The 16,371-nt window shown below is 47.2% G+C and overlaps 1 protein-coding gene across 1 annotated transcript in view; it reads right to left on the reverse strand.

Annotated features, from left to right (window-relative positions):
* Positions 1-6,777: 6,777 nt before the first annotated feature.
* PDLIM4 (PDZ and LIM domain 4) overlaps positions 6,778-16,371 on the reverse strand; it is a 43,895-nt gene continuing 34,301 nt past the window's right edge. Inside the window, exons 4-7 of the mRNA XM_066328990.1 lie at positions 14,852-15,030; positions 12,051-12,208; positions 8,163-8,283; positions 6,778-7,295 (exon numbers count right to left, since the gene is read on the reverse strand). Of these exons, the coding sequence (XP_066185087.1) occupies positions 7,091-7,295; positions 8,163-8,283; positions 12,051-12,208; positions 14,852-15,030 (663 nt within the window). The 3' untranslated portion in view covers positions 6,778-7,090. The remainder of the gene's footprint in view (positions 7,296-8,162; positions 8,284-12,050; positions 12,209-14,851; positions 15,031-16,371) is intronic.

A 16,371-nucleotide genomic window follows, 5' to 3' on the forward strand; every position in this document is an offset into this window, starting at 1 on the left:
GGGGGCCTCTTGGGGCCGATCTGGGGCTCGCAGGCAGCAGCAGGCAGCAGCAGACAGCAGCCGTCCACCTGCCCTGCCCTGCCCTGAGGTTGTGCAAGAACCAGGGTAAAGAAACGCAATGCATGCCTACTCCCATGAGGAAATCAGGGATGTGAACTGTATTGTCTTAAGTATTAATGTTAATGCAATCTTAGTAATTATTCAGTCAACAGTCATTTATTACAGAGGACTAATTCGCAGAGCTCAGAAATAACTGTGGTTAGGCTGCAAATTTAGCATATCAAAAGTAAGTGGTAGACATAGACTCAGTAAGTTGTAGATGATGTGCTTTGGTTTATCTTGTTTGCAGTCGAATGCTTAACATATTAAAATTTCCCGTGTCTGACATTAAAACACCAGAGGGTTTTGTAAGACGGTTTTCTCTTATATTGTGAACCTGCATAAATTAGCAGTTAGAGAAATCCCTTGTGTTCTAACCAGCTCTGCCACACCACTGCTGCAATCACCACAGCTCAGAGTTTTTGCTGCATGCTCCCCAGCTTGCAAAACCCACTTGTGATCCAGCATCAGGGATGCTTTAACCCAAGCATGGAAATTATGAAAACCACATGAAAACAGTGGCCAGTGAACGCCTTAGACTATTGTGGAACAAATTCACTGTAGGGGAAGGACAGTCCTAGTTCTTGCAACTGACCCTTCTTAACGAGGTCAATGCATGTGTCCAGAGAAAGGCAACGGAGCTGGGGAAGGAGCTGGAGCACAATTCTGATGAGGAGCAGCAGAGGGAGCAGGAGGAGCTCTGGAGTATGGGAGGCTCAGTGGGGGCCTTCTTACTCTCTACAACTCCCTGAAAAGAGGAGATTGTGAGTGGGGGTTTCATCTCTTCTCCCAAGGAACAAGCAATAGGATGAAAGGAAATGGCCTCAAGTTGTACCAAAGGAGGTTTAGGTTGGCTATTAGAGAAAATTTGTTTGTGACACTGGCACGGGCAGTGGTGGAGTTAAATCCATCCCTGGAGGTATTAACACGCATGAAGATATGGCACTTGGTGGCATGGTTTAGTGGTGGGCTTGGTAGTGCTGGGTTTTTTTTCACCAAAACAATTCTGTGATTTTACCACAGCCTTATAAAACACACTTTCAGCTATTACATGAAGAGCAGTGTGTGGGAAATGAGGTCAGGGAGATTCCTTTAAACTGAAGTCAGATGCCAAGGAGCCGGCAGAGCAAAGGAGGAGTACTTCATTATAGGGGGAGATGGAACAAATCTTTGAATGGCTGAGAATGCCTCTAGTGCAGAGACTTGGTTCTTGTGGAAGTAGGAATCTGCCCCCAGCTGTGGAAGAGCCCAGCTCCTGCTCATTGCAGTCCCATTACCTCACCCAGTGTGACACTGTGCCACTGCTGGCATCAGAGCTCCTGCTCTGCTCCGGAGTGGGATGGTACTGCCCACAGCAGCTCTGCTCTTTCTGCTAGGGCAAAGCCCCTTTGAAGGGATCCTCTGCTGTGGTGGGACAGCTGTGCCACCCTCTCAATAGCCATCTTGAGAGCTGGGAATTAAGAAGGCATATGATAATTTCGAGTTCTGTGGATTGTATAGCACTTGGATCACATGGAAACTTGCTTATCAACTGGGCAAAGCAAGATCCATTTTGTATGTGAGCCTGCAGCGTGTGCTTCAAGGGGCTCTGTGCCACATGCTGGAGCTCCCATGCCACCCTGCTGGAGTGTGGTACTGCCCTGCTCTGCCCAAAGCCCTGGCCTTGCCCTCCTGTCTACCTGCTGCCCACCCTGGAGTTGGTGATCACATCCATCAGGATCGCATCCCACTGGAACAAGAGCATCAGGGAAAAAGCTGTCTTTGGCAGCCTTTAAAAAGGCTCTTGACTCATCTCATCCTTTCTGCTCTCAGCAGTATAGTGCAAGTATCTCTTAGAGCAGTGCCAAGAGTTGCCTGATGCTCACTTGAATCCAACCTTTAGGACTTGGAGATCTTAGGGGCATTATGGCCATCACTTCCCAGTTCCTGGTAGTGGTGAATGAACTTCTCTCCTCCTAAGCAGAGCCCAGCAGACAAGCATTTGTTGTGAATAATTTTTCATCTTATTTGTGGTAAGAAACCTGTAAAAGATGGAGTAAGTATGCCTGTTTTTAGCACGTGTGTGAGGATTTGGGATAAACCCTCCCAGATCCCACCTACTCAAGTGCAGTCAGCTTTCCCAAGGCTATCCACCACTCACGAAGGACTTTAGTAATTTTGCCTGGTGGAATGTTACTCCAGCTGGGGAAGACATTGCTTTGGCCCTGGGAGGGACTAGCACACACTTCCTCTGCAGCAGGAGCATCGAGGCAAACGTGTTCTGCTTCCCTGGCCCCCAGCCTTTGGGTCAGAGCTCAGTGGTGTGGGTCAGGGCTGCATCAGGAAAAGGAATCCCCAGAGGTCTTGCCAGACAAGAGACGAGATGCTCAAGCCCATCACTACGGTGTAAAACGACCTCTCCCGGAGAGATCGCTGCCAGAAGTTTCCCGAAGTGCTGCCCTCTGGGTGGATTTGGCTGTTCTCGCTCGGGAACCTCCTCACCATGCCGGGACTCCTCACAGAGCTGGCTCTTGCCTTATCCTGCTCGAAGCCGCTGGATATTTCAGTTTTCATCACTAGATGGAGCAGGAGACAGCACAGCGCCCGCATGAAGCTCTGCCTTGCCCCATGGCCCTGCACCCAGACGGCTCCTCTGCCCCTTATCCACTTCCCACATCCATTATAGACCGCTGCAGCTCATCTGCCCCACACACCCTTTATGGCCCCCTGCATCCCGGGCACACTCATCTACCATGATCTCCCCAACAGATCCCGTAAGTTCCTCTGCACATCCTTCATCCAATGCCCTGCTTTACATTCCCTGCACACCCCCAGATGTTGGGAAAACCCCTGGGATGTGCTGTCTGGGGAACTGGCATTCTCCATTCCAAGGACAGATTAGACACCTCTTGGGAGGGTCGTGGGTGCCTGGTGCCTGGGGACAGAGGCAGGGTGTGAGTGGCCTCCCAAGAGCCCCTCCGGCTGGATTATCCAGTGATTGTGTTCATGTCCCACTGGTGAGCCCAAGCCCTCCCCACTGGGCTCCCTGCACAAGCAATGGCTTTACAACTACCTAAAAATTCAGCATAGTTAACTGTCCTGGAGAAGCTGATCCCATCTGGAAGAGCTCTGAGAGTGTGTGCTGGGGAGAAACAGAGAAAACAACTTGCAGATGAATTTGTATAGAATCAGGAGCATTTTCTGGGTTTTACTATATGTGTAGGGAAGACTTTTCTTCCTCCCTAAAGTAATTAAAACAGCTTATTTCATACATGAGAAAGGGAAGACAGGAACTTTTCCAAAGAGCCTCTTTACCTCAATCCCCCTCCTATGGCACAGCACATTTATCCTCAGAAAAATGGACAGGCTGAGATTTTTTGAGTCTCTGGGGCAGACCGGCAGTAACAAAAGCGAAGTTAAACAACTCTGAACAAAAGCTGCAGCAGAACAGGGGTGTGGTGGTGGAAATAATGCCTGGCTAAGTAGGAAACTTTAATGATGATACATGGAAAAAGTGAAACAATTAAAACTTCAATCAGTCTGGCCCTGGTCCCACCTGATTTAGTTAATAAATGCTGCACCTCATCACGGTGGAGCTTGTGCCTCTTTTTTTCTCAAGAAGAGAGGAGGCTCCCAGTGTTGGGCTGCTCAGAGTAGCTGTGTGGGCAGCAGGGGGTTTGGGGGGCCCCAGTGCTGCCCAAGCTCTCTGTATTCCTCAGTCTCACAGTGGGGATCACCCCAAGGGACTGAACTCCCACCATCAATGCCCAGGGCAGGGGGGCCAGGGATGGTGGTGGCTAAACCACAGAAACACGTTCAACGTGTGTATTCCAGGGTGAATAGAAAAACCACTAATTGAGAGTCATAACCATATTAATTATTTGAATATGTGCACTAATTAGTCATAGAGTTACATAGATCCACACTATAGAAACCTTTTCTGCCACATGCAGATCCTCAGAGGTTTTGTCTTTTAGATGTTTTAGGCACACAGAGAAAACAATTTCCATATATGAACACTTGCCAAATAAAAGCTTTTAGGTTAAATACTGGAGGCACTTACCTCACACCCCTTCTGACTTTTCCATACACCAGTGATTTAAATCCAAATCAACTATTAAAACCAGACCTACTGAGGTTGAGCTACAGAGGCAAACATCTCTCTGACACAGCTGCTAACCCCAGCCTGCCCTGTCCTCCCAATGCCCCACATTCCCACCACCCAGTGGGCTTCTGTACTCCATGGGTCAGCAATAACCTCTCCTTGGGAGGAAGGCCCAGATCACTCCAGCAGTGACAGCTGTTAACACCCCCAGCACTGCAAAACGGTGGATCCCAGTCTGATGACAGCCTGGGACATCAAGTGGGAGAAGGTTCTCTTAGAGTGTCACTGTAGCTGATTAAGTATCCCCAAACCACTGATTCATTAGCCTTGTGCACAGGCAGATGCAGCAAAGCTCTGGACCATCACAGGATGAGCTGGGTCACACTGGTGAAGAGGAGTCAGGCACCAGTGGGGGATCCCATAACAGAAACACAGCAGCCTTTCCCACCTCCTTCCACCTGATAGGATGTAGGATCCCAGGAAGGTCTCAAAAAAACCCCACACCAAAACACAGGCCAAATCTCAAACAAGCTCTCAATGAAATCTGAAAAGCAATCCACAGCAGCAGTTCACGTGGAGATGCAATTTATATCTGCAAAATGCTTTCTGAAGTTTATCCAGTGTCCTTCTCACCTGGATGCAGGGGATCCCCATAGAATACAGACCAGGCAAAGGCCAAGTGATGTGAGACAAAACCCAAATTACGATTTTATTTTTTGTTTCATACAAACAGCACCCTCCCCACATTTTACAGTTTAACAGCATTATCTGATGACACTCTCTTGTGGCTGCTCCTGCAAACCTCTCAACAGGAACAGGTAGCCTGAAGCCAGGAAACCCTGTGCCCTGGGATGGGCCTCTGCCTTTGGAGGCAGCTCCAAACTCTGCAGGGGGACCAGGTGAACTGATTACTCCTAAGAAAGGGTATCATGAGATGCCATGTGGAAATACTGATTCGAGGGAACTTGGGATCAAATTAAAGAACAGCTCCATGCCCAGCATTGCCAATGTTGTACCAGTGTGGCAGCTGTACACAGCTGTATTCAGTCTTGGATTTGGGTGAAGCCTGAACTCTCAAGCTACAGGGACCAGAGCTCAAAACAGCAATGTATAAGGATAACAGAGGATTCAGAATGAACGTTTGTGACAAGGGCAACCTAAGGAGCTCCAAGCACAGCCCTGCAAACCAGGGAAGTAATGCTTCCCATCTGATTACCATGTCTCCTCATTTACAATTGTCCCAAACATTCCCCTTCGGAGGGTCCAACTGACCAACCAAGGCCATGCAAATACAAGAAAAACATGTTTCTTGTACTTTAGTAATTAAAAATTTCTGATGGCAGAAGGAGGGGGACGTGGATGTCCTGCTGCTAACAGGAATGCACACTGCTGGCATCCCTGTGGTATCCAGCTGGAGGGAGCCCAGGGCTGCTGAGAGGCTGCAGGACATGTGGCAGGAGCTGCTGCATCCCTCTAAGGCACTGCATGAAGAGGTCTAGATGGAGACCACTACCACCTTAAAATCCCTTCTGAGGTGCAGAACCTGTAGGAAGAAATTATCTGCTCTGCCTCAACCCTCCTCCAATCCCCAATTTTCCCCTCTTATGGAGAGCCAGGAGGCTTTGACCATCATCCCATTTCTTTTTTTCCTTTCCCATGGAAGGAAAGCAAGCACAAGCATTTATTTTTCTCCCCCACATCCTTCTTCTTTCAAACTGAAGAGGAAGAAGAGTGAGGCTGTTGCACAGCAGAAGTAACCTCTTGGTACCAAAGACACAGTACCCAGCAGCTGAGCAACTCAACTCTCTCTCTCTCCCTCCTCTAAGTACTAACATGAAAAACCCCACATTTCTCTAACAAAGAAACATTTCAAGATCTACAAAATCCTTTCCCTGTCAAATAAAGTGGATGGTGGACCTGACTGAAAGCACAGCCTTGGGAGATGAGTATAAATACAATCCTGCTGCCCTGGGACCTGGGGCTCACCCAAGCTCCAGTTATACCCTAAGTTCCTGGAGGGATTTTAATACCCCCTCCCTGCTGGGAGGCAGCCCCAGATAGCAGCAATCTTAGGATCCAGGAATGAAGGACTGCAAAAATTATAGCAAAAACTGGGCAATAGTCACAATGGACAAAACAAAGGCAGCTGTGGGCAGAAATGTAGGACGTGGGTGCTCCAGACTACTGCAGTGTCCTTTTAAGGCGTGCTTGAGTGATTAGATGGCAGAACAATTGAATTAGCAATAGAAGGAAGAAAAAATCTCATCACACACTCAGTGTGGAGATCTGTTGGGAACTCAAATCAGTCCTTGTCAGCCTCAAACTGCAGTTGCCCTGGTCCAGAGAAGTTCACTACAATTACTGTTTTAAGAGACCACCCTTCCTTGGCACATCTGCTGGGATGCAGCTGAGTGAGGCACCCACTGGTATCGTCCTGACTCTCAGGGGTTGTTTTTTATCACTGGGGCAGCCACAGGACAGGAGATTAAGGTCAGGACATAAGAGACAGCTTCTTTTGTTAAAGTGCCTTATTTTCTTTGAGCTTTTAAAACATTTTCAGTAGAAGGAGGGCACAAAAAAAAAAAAAAAAAAAAAAAAAAATACAGGTTTTATATGAAAGAGGGTAGAGAATTAATCAATATTTACACAGATCTTGGATAAGATTACAGCACAGACTAATAAACCCAACACAGCAAAAAGCAGAGTGTCAAAAAGAAGGGCAAAACCTGTTTGAATGCTTTCAACACCATTCCCCGGAGATCCCAAGTGTAAACGGTTTTATCTAGGCAAAGGCATTTTAACTTGGGCTTTGGTAATGGGGGTTGATTACAGCCCCGCTGCTCGCAGCCGGCGGGAGGACGTGGGTGGGCGCAGGGCCACCGCACCTCTCCAGAGCACAGCCCAGCTTCAGACCAGCTCCACTTTGGCGTTGGGATAAACAGCCACCACGTCATAGCCTTCGGGGGGCTTAACCCTCTCCTTGGCGTGCGTCTCGCAGTACAGCTGCTCCTCGATGAAGAAATACCCTCTCTGCTTCAGGTTCAGGCCGCAGTCGTCACACATGAAGCACTCGGGGTGGTAGAGTTTGTCCCGAGCCTTGACGATGGTGCCCCTGGGAGAGATTGGGAAAGCTCAAGTGAGGTGGAGAAAGGACGAGCAGGAAGAGCTTTTCTTGCTGCCTCAAGTAAAACAGAGTAAGTGGAGGAAAGCAGCATGCAGGGACATGTCAGGGTGTTATCAGGGGTTCTCAGCCCACCCAAAGCTACCACCTCACTCCAGGCGTGGCTTCACTAGGCTTCTGCAGGAAGGGATGCTCCACACCCAGCTGCACTGCTCCACAGCTTGATGCAAAACAGAGCCTTAAATATCTACACTCAGCCTGGATCTGAACATCAGGAGCCAGCATCCTGCAGACTGGGGCTGTGCATTTGCAGGCACTATGAATTGTGGAGCAGACTCAACTCACAGCACCAGCAAGAACATGGTTGCAGGCATTTGCACAGCTCACACTCAGCCAGCAAATTTGGCTTCAGCAGGATGTAAATTACAGGAGAAAATAAATTACAATAGGTCATAAATTACAACAGCAAATAGCAGAAAAACACCTATACTTTCTGAAATAAACATCCGTCAGAGAGTAACTCTTCAACAAACAAACAGCTCTCTTCTCAATACTCAAGGTGCTTCTCCCACCAACCCTTGTAAGGCAGTGAAGGAGTGCTGGTGCAGTGGTGCTATTCATAGTCCCTGGGCAGCTACTACGATAAGCAGGGCACAAACCATCCCATAAATCATCCCTTGTGAGATTCCCTTAAAAGGGGCAATCCAAACTGTATTGCTCAGGTTTAGATATGGTTAGAAAAAAAACCAGAAAGAGATTCAAGACATTCTGCTATAAATTCCAACCCATGTTCCTGGCAGGACCCAAACCAGCCATGTCCCAGTGTCACTGGGGGCTTCAGTGAGGCCCAACACTTACACAATCCCGTTCCTGCAGCGGGTGCACTCGGGAAGCATCTGCAGCCCAGAAATGGGACCCCCAAGCTTTGGCACCGGGGACTTGATGTTTCGGGGGTTGCTCAGTTTGTCAAGTTTTTCACCTGCCAAGAATTATAAAGACACAGATTGAAAACTCAGCCTCTCAGGGCTGTTTTTTTCTCTTCTTTCTTCTTCTTCCCCTTTTTTTTTTTTTTTTTTTTTTTTTTCCCCTTATGGCATCAGATGAATCTGCCTGTCATAATAGGACCTGCAACTTCCTTGGAAGTTCCAGAACAGCACCAGCTCAACAGACATGGACCTTGTCAAAATGCAAAGCAGCTGTGATCTAGAGATGAGAGGTTAATTTGGCTGTAATACTACTTACTAAGTTAAGAATCATAAATAGTGAATAGCTCAGAAAAGCTCCTCCCCAACCAAATGGTTCCATCACACCAACATTTCAGGTACAATTGGTAGATCCACCATCTGTCACAGAGATGTAGATGAAAGCACTTCAGAGAATGAGGGAAATTGAACCAAACAATAATAGAATCACATGCACTTTTCTTCCTAGAGCAGGCATTTAAGCTCAAATAATCTAAACCAAAATATTGTGATAGTAGATAAGGTCTTCAGAGGCACCAGGCCTCCTTTCATGAAGGTCCAGCAACAGGAAAGGAAGCAATGAAGATTTCGTGCATATGAAAAATATCACAGCGGAGTTCTCAGTGTTGTTGCTCCCACTCTCTACAGACCATCTACCATCTGCCCTCTGGTTGTGGACAACACCAACATGCTTGTTGCCATCCCCTGGGACACTTGAAAGCTTCCAGTATTGACTGCATGATTTTCCAGAGCTGAAAACTGGTCTGTTTGGCATATATTGATCCATGGTTCCTCCATGATTGCCTAAGGTCGCAGAAAGGAAAAAAGCTCATGAAGAAGGACCAGCTGGCTCACAGTTTGGAAAAGCAGCAGAGGTGCTCTTGGATGAACAAGTCATTCTCCAGAGTTCTGATTTGCCACATTCCCCGAGCTTCCCAGGTGTTTCAGTCCAGGGTCCACTGTAAACATGTGCTTCAAGCCCTGATGCCCAGAAGATCTCAGGAGGACACAAGCACTTTCTGACCATGCTCTATGCCAGTTTTGGCAACCTCCAAGCAAAATTCAGTCTAAGTTCCTCCCACAGCTCCAGGAATATCTCTGCCTTTTCTAAAGGGAACTTTTAGTACCTGGAGCCTAACACATCATCACTGCTGGTTGCTCACAGACTCCAGGTAGGGTCAAAAGATAGATACATTCTGAAGGGCATTACTTGGTAAAATTCCCTTCCATGGAGAGATCGCTGCTCCCCCATCTAGTGTGTCACAGGAGTGCTTATTGTCCTGGGCCGTATTGTCGCCAAGATGGGAAGGAGGCTGCACATCTGACTTGTGCCCTGGGGTGCACAGGCACCTTCACACCACAGCCACCCTCTCCAGCCATGGCTCTGACACAGAGGCCAAAGCTGCCAGCAGTTCCAGCCAAGTGGGTAAAACCAAAAGGACAAACTTCCCACCAGACCCCACCTCCCCAACACAATACAGTGTTTGGAAATGCCAAGAAATTTCACACATGCAAGAGTGCCTGCCCAAGAGCAGAGCAGGGCTACTCCACCCCAGGAGCTTCCCCAGTACTCGGCTGGCTCCAGCCAAGCCCCTTGTTGAATCCTTCCGCTGCCTTGCTGGGAATAAACTGAAGCAACTGCTCAAGCTGTTGGCTTCCCCCAGCATGAGACACAGCATGCTTGGACTAGACATGCTCATCTGCCAGCATTTAACAGTTAAGCTGTCACTGCCTCTCATGCAGAGTGCTTGGATAAGCTGCTTAAAAAAGCAAAGAAGGAAAAAAAAAAAAAAAAAAAAAAGAGGATTTTACAGCAAAATGAATCCTGCAGAGAAGGCTGCTTCCCATCTTCCTGAACTGTGTATAATTCCCTTCTATTTAGCAGTCCAGTCTCATGGTGATTTATGGTCTTTAGCAAGGCAGCAAAATGCTTTAACTTCACCACCTCAACCATGCCACCCCCGTTACTGCTGGAGTGTTTGTCCTTTCTAGGTCATGGGTGCCTATGAAGATGGGCACTGCCATTCCTCCAGCCTCCACCTCAGCACAAAGCATTGCTGCCTAAGGGTGTGGGATAGGGCTAAAATGCTTCCAGTAGAAACACATTCCGTATAAAACAGGTTGTTATCCAAGACACTCAGCTCCTTGGGAGAGGAGAGCTTGACTTTAAAAGGACAATGCAGAGCAGGCTCAGGTCAAAATGCGTAATTTTAGGCTTAAGGAAAAAGAAGCAGGGGTGGCAGTTGTTAAACAAACCCAGCAGGAACACTTGGGATTGAAAAAGTGCTTGAACATCACAGAGCTTCATGCCAAGCAGAGATGCTTTTCACCTAATTTCTCATCCCTTGTGAAATAAACAGTGTTGGAATGACCAAGACATGAGTGAGGCTGTGTCTGCAGGCAGTCACACATCCCCTCCAAACTACTGAGAGAGAGAACGCAGAACCCAGGTGACAGTGACTGCTCCAGCCTGTCCTATGCTGGCTGGTACCCAAAAGCAGCCTCTCAGGCTCCAGACAAACATGTGATGTTGCACTGGTGATGGGCTAGTGCCAAGAGAATGCTGATGAGCACAAATCAAGGACTGCTGGACAATCCCAGGATGTGGAAACTTGTCCTGGCACCTCTTTGTTCCCCATTCCCCCAGTCCACAGTCTTTTCTTTCTCCCTTCCTACTGGCACTGGGTTTCTGCCAGCCCAGGGCTGCAGGATGCAGGGGGAGGCAGGAGCAAACCAGCAAAGCTTGAATTTTGTTCCCTTTCTCTGGCACAGAGAAGGGAGGAAGGCAGCAGCATTACTAACTGGGATTAACACATTCACTTCCCATTTGCTTCTTCCTAACAAGGAGACTGGCAAAGCAGCAGATTTGTCCTTGCTCTTTGGAGGTTTTGAAGGACCTGAAGGTCCAACTGAGGCCTGTATCTAACATCAGTTTTTCTGCCAATTCAGGGCCTATAACAGTAATAAAAATATAATAATATACCCAGTGCTTCTGAGGTTGATCCCATCTCATGCTTTGCAACTACGGCCCAGTCCCACTGAGAAAACCAATACTGGTGGAATTCCATGATGATCAGAAGTTACCTGCAATTGTGCTTCTTGTGAAGCAAGAACCAACATCCTTCCAGTCAAAGAACAGACTTCTCCAGCATTTTAGACAAACAGGAACTGAAGTGCAACAGCCCAACTCACTACCTCTCATGGCTCTATAATGAGATTTACAGCAGTTGGTATTTTCCCATAAAATATATGTTCCTGGATTCACAATGATTGGAGTATGGGGCCCTTGGAAGGGAGCAGAAAGAGGGGTCTTGCCCTGTAAGACTGTAAAGCAAAGCCTAAAAATTTGAACATAAAAGCTCCAACAGACTCAATGCTGAAAGGCAAATAAAAATAAAAAAGAAGCTGAAGTGTATAGACTGGGGATCTTATTATTTAATGTGCTAATGACATGGGCAGGAAGCTGTGACAGACCTGAGGAGTGAGCCAAGAGCTCCTGATCGCTATCCCTGCCTTACTGAGGACCATCCCACATCCTTATGCAAATGCCATTTACTTAACCAGACCAGGTTCTCCAACAGTGATCTTACACAACCATTTAAGGCCATCACATTTCATAAACCATCTCAGAAAACAGCTGCCACACTGGTTACAAATCCAGCTTTCACACGGTGCTCAAGTCAGCCACAGAATCTGGTAAGCAGGAGTATGTGAAACACTGATTTGAAACCTGCCATCCCGGTGGTCTCCTCACAGGAGCGTGCTTGGGTGCCAACCTCCTTACCATTCTCACTGGCCTCCAACATGCCCTGTAAGTACCGGAAGGATCCAGACTGTTTTGGCTCTGAAATGGGCTTTTCATAATCCTGAAGCATCTTGTAGACATCCGACTCCACATCAATCCCATTTCTGTTCCGTGGGAGAGACTTCACAGGGTCAATGCTGGTTTAAAGCAAAGAAAGAAAGAAAGAAAGAAAGAAAGAAAGAAAAGCTCCAGTCAAACAGAAACAGCTACTGTCAGCTCATCAGGGAGGTACTGAAATCTCCACATTCCCACAGATCCAATTAAGCACCTCTGTTCCCATGTGTTTCCCTGCCTGGAGGTATGTCTGGCCCAGGGACAGTTGCTGAACCAAAGAGGTTAAACTTGTTCCCTGTTGGGCTCCAATTGAGCAACACAGCAAGAGCTGGCCCAGTTACCAGATGCCTTCAGGAAAGAGGACATTTGCTTGCAAATGCTGTAAATCGCTTTGCCACCTATGAAATTTATTGAAAAAATGGGGAAAATACACATTTCATTAGCCCTGTAGGACCAGGGCATGCAGCCACTCCTTGTAAGGGCATCTGGAGAGTGTGTGCCAGGCAGGACAACAAAACCCCTCACCACTCAAAAATGCCTTCTGTGAAGCTGGTATTACTGTAGGTATATCACAAACACAGACCACAGCTTAACTGAGAAAACCACCTCACCAGGGAGGACACTGGGGCTGCCCTGTAACTCCTCCCTCCAGCCTTCAGCCTGGAACTGCTCCTGGTCTGTATGAGTCCACGGGGATGCAGAGATCTACTCACAGCCCATGGGAAAAGTGCTCATGCTGGAGCAGGTGGATGCCAGGGAAAGCCGTGATCTAGTGGGAGACCTGAATGCAGAGAGGGCCCCTTGTTCCAGAGACAGAGAGAGGGGCCTTGCTTCCAAACTGTCCTTAGAGGACTGCACCCCATGGACGAGTGACCCACACCACAGCAGTTTTGGGAATACTGTTTGCCCATGGGAGGCACTCAGGGCACAGCAGAGAACAGACTCCTCTCCCTGAGCCAACAAAAGACCTCAAATGACAAACTGACCAAAACCCCTATGCCCTGTCTCCCTAAGCTGTCAGTGGGAAGGAGGGAGGGGCCAGGGAAAAAAAAAAAAAAAAACCAACACGTTTTTAAAGCCTTATTTTACTTCTCATTATCACAGATAACCCTCCTCTGACTCTGTTGATAATAAATTTATTTCAAACCTTTAAATTTGAACCTGTTTTGCCCTTAGAGTGTCTACTTCTAGTCCTCCTCTCAACTCATGAGTCCCACATTAATTTTTTTTGCCTCTCCTCTGCCCAGCTGGAAGCAAGAGAGGGTAAGCAAGTGATTTTCATGGTGTCTGGCATTTGGCCAGGGTCAAACCATGACACCAGTCCAGCCTCATCAAAGAAAATGCACTCCAATTCAAAGAAAATGCACCCCTGCTCCAATTCTACTCCAAAGACGCAAGTGAATGTTCTGGCTTCAGGCTCATTTGCAGATAACACCAGATTTTGTTCTCTGTATTTTTTACGCAGTTCTCCTCTTTCCAACTTCAGTAACTTTCCTGGAGCAGCACAGGGAATAAGCTGTCTTGCTGCATCACTGAAACACAGATTCACACAGATACAGAGTTCCCAAGCCGAAAAGAAACTATTCGCATGTGATACAGACATTACTTTCTTGCAGGATATTTTGCCAGTTTGGAGGAACATAAATCAAGATCCTCATAAGCCATGTGAAAACATCCCAGTCCACAACCTGTCTTGTCTCAAAGTCTGACTTATTCCCCCAAACCATTCCTGGCTACACAAAAGTCTTTTCTTTCCTAGGAGCATTATTTATTTCTCAGCCTCCCGGACAGCTGCACTGAGCAGATCTTACACTTATAAACATCCCAGTTCCTGCAGTTTGTCTTTTCAGCCAATATCTCCAGCTCCCAGGGTTAAGTATTGGCTCCTGGCTCTGTGGCAAGATGATCCCCACTCCTAGGAGGGCAGCACCCTCCATCCTGCCTTGGGAGACACACTTGGAAAAAAACAAAATATTGTTGTCTGTGACACTCACAGAGCCATGGAATTGTTTAGATTAGAAAAGCCCTCTAAGATCATCAAGCCAAACCATACCTCAGCACTATCCACAGTCACCACTAAACCATGTCCCCAAGAGAAACATCCACATGTCTGTTAAGTCCCTCCGAGTACGGTGACTCCACATCATTGCCCTGGGCAGCCTGTGCCAGGGCTTGACAACTTTGTGGGTGAAAAAATTTTTGCTAATATCCAATTTAAACCTCTCCTCCTCTTGTCTTCCTTGGCATTAATCCCAGCTCGGGGACCATACCCAGGGGCCACTAATCTACCCACTCACATCAGCAATAGAATGATCTCAACAGAGATCTGGAGAACAAGCACCTTCACCAAAATGTGTACCTGAGCACTGTTTCAGCATCACAAGCTTCCATTCAGTGTTGCAGTTGCTACCTATGTAGATGTGGCCATTTTGTTCAGAAATTGGTGTCTCCAGACCTTTTTACTTTTGCTTTGTTTATTTGATTAGTTTCTTTTTTCCTCCCACCTACACTTAACCAACAGAGCAGGAGTCCATCCCAGCATCTTGGTGGACTTGGCAGAGTTAGGTGAGTAGTTAGAGAGGATGATCTTGAAGGCCTTTTCCAAGCAAGTCTAAGATTCCATGATCTCTGGTGCTTCAGGAGCACCACAGCCTCTGCGCACTCCCTGAACCTCAGTTTGCAGGAACAGCAGCAGATGCAGAGAGCAAGCCCTGCCCTGGTCCTACCTGTGGGCAGGGGTGATGTGGAGTCCACTCAGCTGGCCTGGAAGCGCCGACTCGGAGCTGTTGTTGGCGTAGAGCCGGGTGGGTTGGTGATGCTGCATGTTCAGCACCTGCTTGTTGTCCACGGGGCTGCCCCCAGATCCATGGGGCATCGACCTCCTGCTCTGGGCAGGGACACTGTCCTGAAGAGAAAGAAAGCAGAAAACCTGAGATTTATACTGTGTGATGTACATGGAGGGGCTGTGTTGGGACATGCAGCTTGCAGTAGTAACATTTTGTGTGTGTTGTGGAAAACAGGGATGTGCAGCAGGAAAAGGAAAATTCAGGCTTGACCTGCTGTTAAATTGTACTGAATCTACACAGCTCCCCTCGGTCCCTAACCAAATGAATCTGCTGTTTTTCCATGGTGAGCCACTACCAAATACTCTGCATTTATTTTATATTTAAAAGCATATTTGCTGTTTCTTTAAAAGAAAAGCTGTGAGTCCACTTATTCCACGTTCCATCACTCTAAGGGTATTTGCTGTGTTCCTGACTTCAGGGCCATCCTGTCCATTTCTATCAGCAGAACAGGATAAACCCATGCTAGGCAGCTCCACGTGCAAGTTGGGCAACACCTGAGGCCAAGGGATCAGTTCTGGGATTTTTATTTGCAGCTACCTTTGTCCATATAGATCCACACTAATTTTGGGAGGCTTTCTCCCCAGATAAGATCAGTCATTTACAGCGTGAGAAACACATCAGTCAAGGATTTAGTTTGGTATTCATATTTCTATTTGCCTTTTAAGTCCTAAGATAAACTGGAAATCTTTTTGTCACGTGACCTTAAGTCAGGAACTCAGATGCCATTAACCCACGATTTTTCCACATTATTTTACCATTTAGCCAATGTCAAACATTACCTATGTGCTATTCCACACACATGGAATTCCACATATATGGGTGTGCTATTAGTCAGTCCCATCCACACCCATAAACCAAGCAATACCTACTGCTAATGCCACCTGAGCCAGGCTTTACCTGAAAAAACTCAATATGGGGAGAGGAGCTAACTCCAGCAACTGGGAAAAGCAGCAGGAAGCTGGACACAGCCCATGAACACATGTTGGCTGCTATATCCAGCCATGTGAGTCACAAACATGCCTGGACTGATGGAAGACATAGATGCTGTGTAAGAGGCTGGAGTCTGTTTAACCTGGTTTAATTTGTTCTAGGGCAGCTCCCCAACAGAGCTGCCTTTCCACCAGCTTTTCAGTAGATTGAAATTGATGAAAAACCAAGCAGGGAAATGAAACATCATCCTGTGAACAAATAAAGTGCATATTGTGGGGGTCTGAAACAAAGCTTGTTTTTGACTAAAATAATCCAATAAATACTAATTAGAAACAAATACCTATCACTGGTGCACAGGAGAATGCACAGGCACTCACAAACCTTGTAAAAACAAAAAGCTATGAGAAGTAAAAACCAGATCCTGCTAGAAAAAGATCTTCAAAGTCCAATTCTTCAGTTCTTCCTAAGGC

This window comes from Sylvia atricapilla, chromosome 14, assembly GCF_009819655.1.
Source record: "Sylvia atricapilla isolate bSylAtr1 chromosome 14, bSylAtr1.pri, whole genome shotgun sequence".
NCBI lineage: Eukaryota > Metazoa > Chordata > Aves > Passeriformes > Sylviidae > Sylvia > Sylvia atricapilla.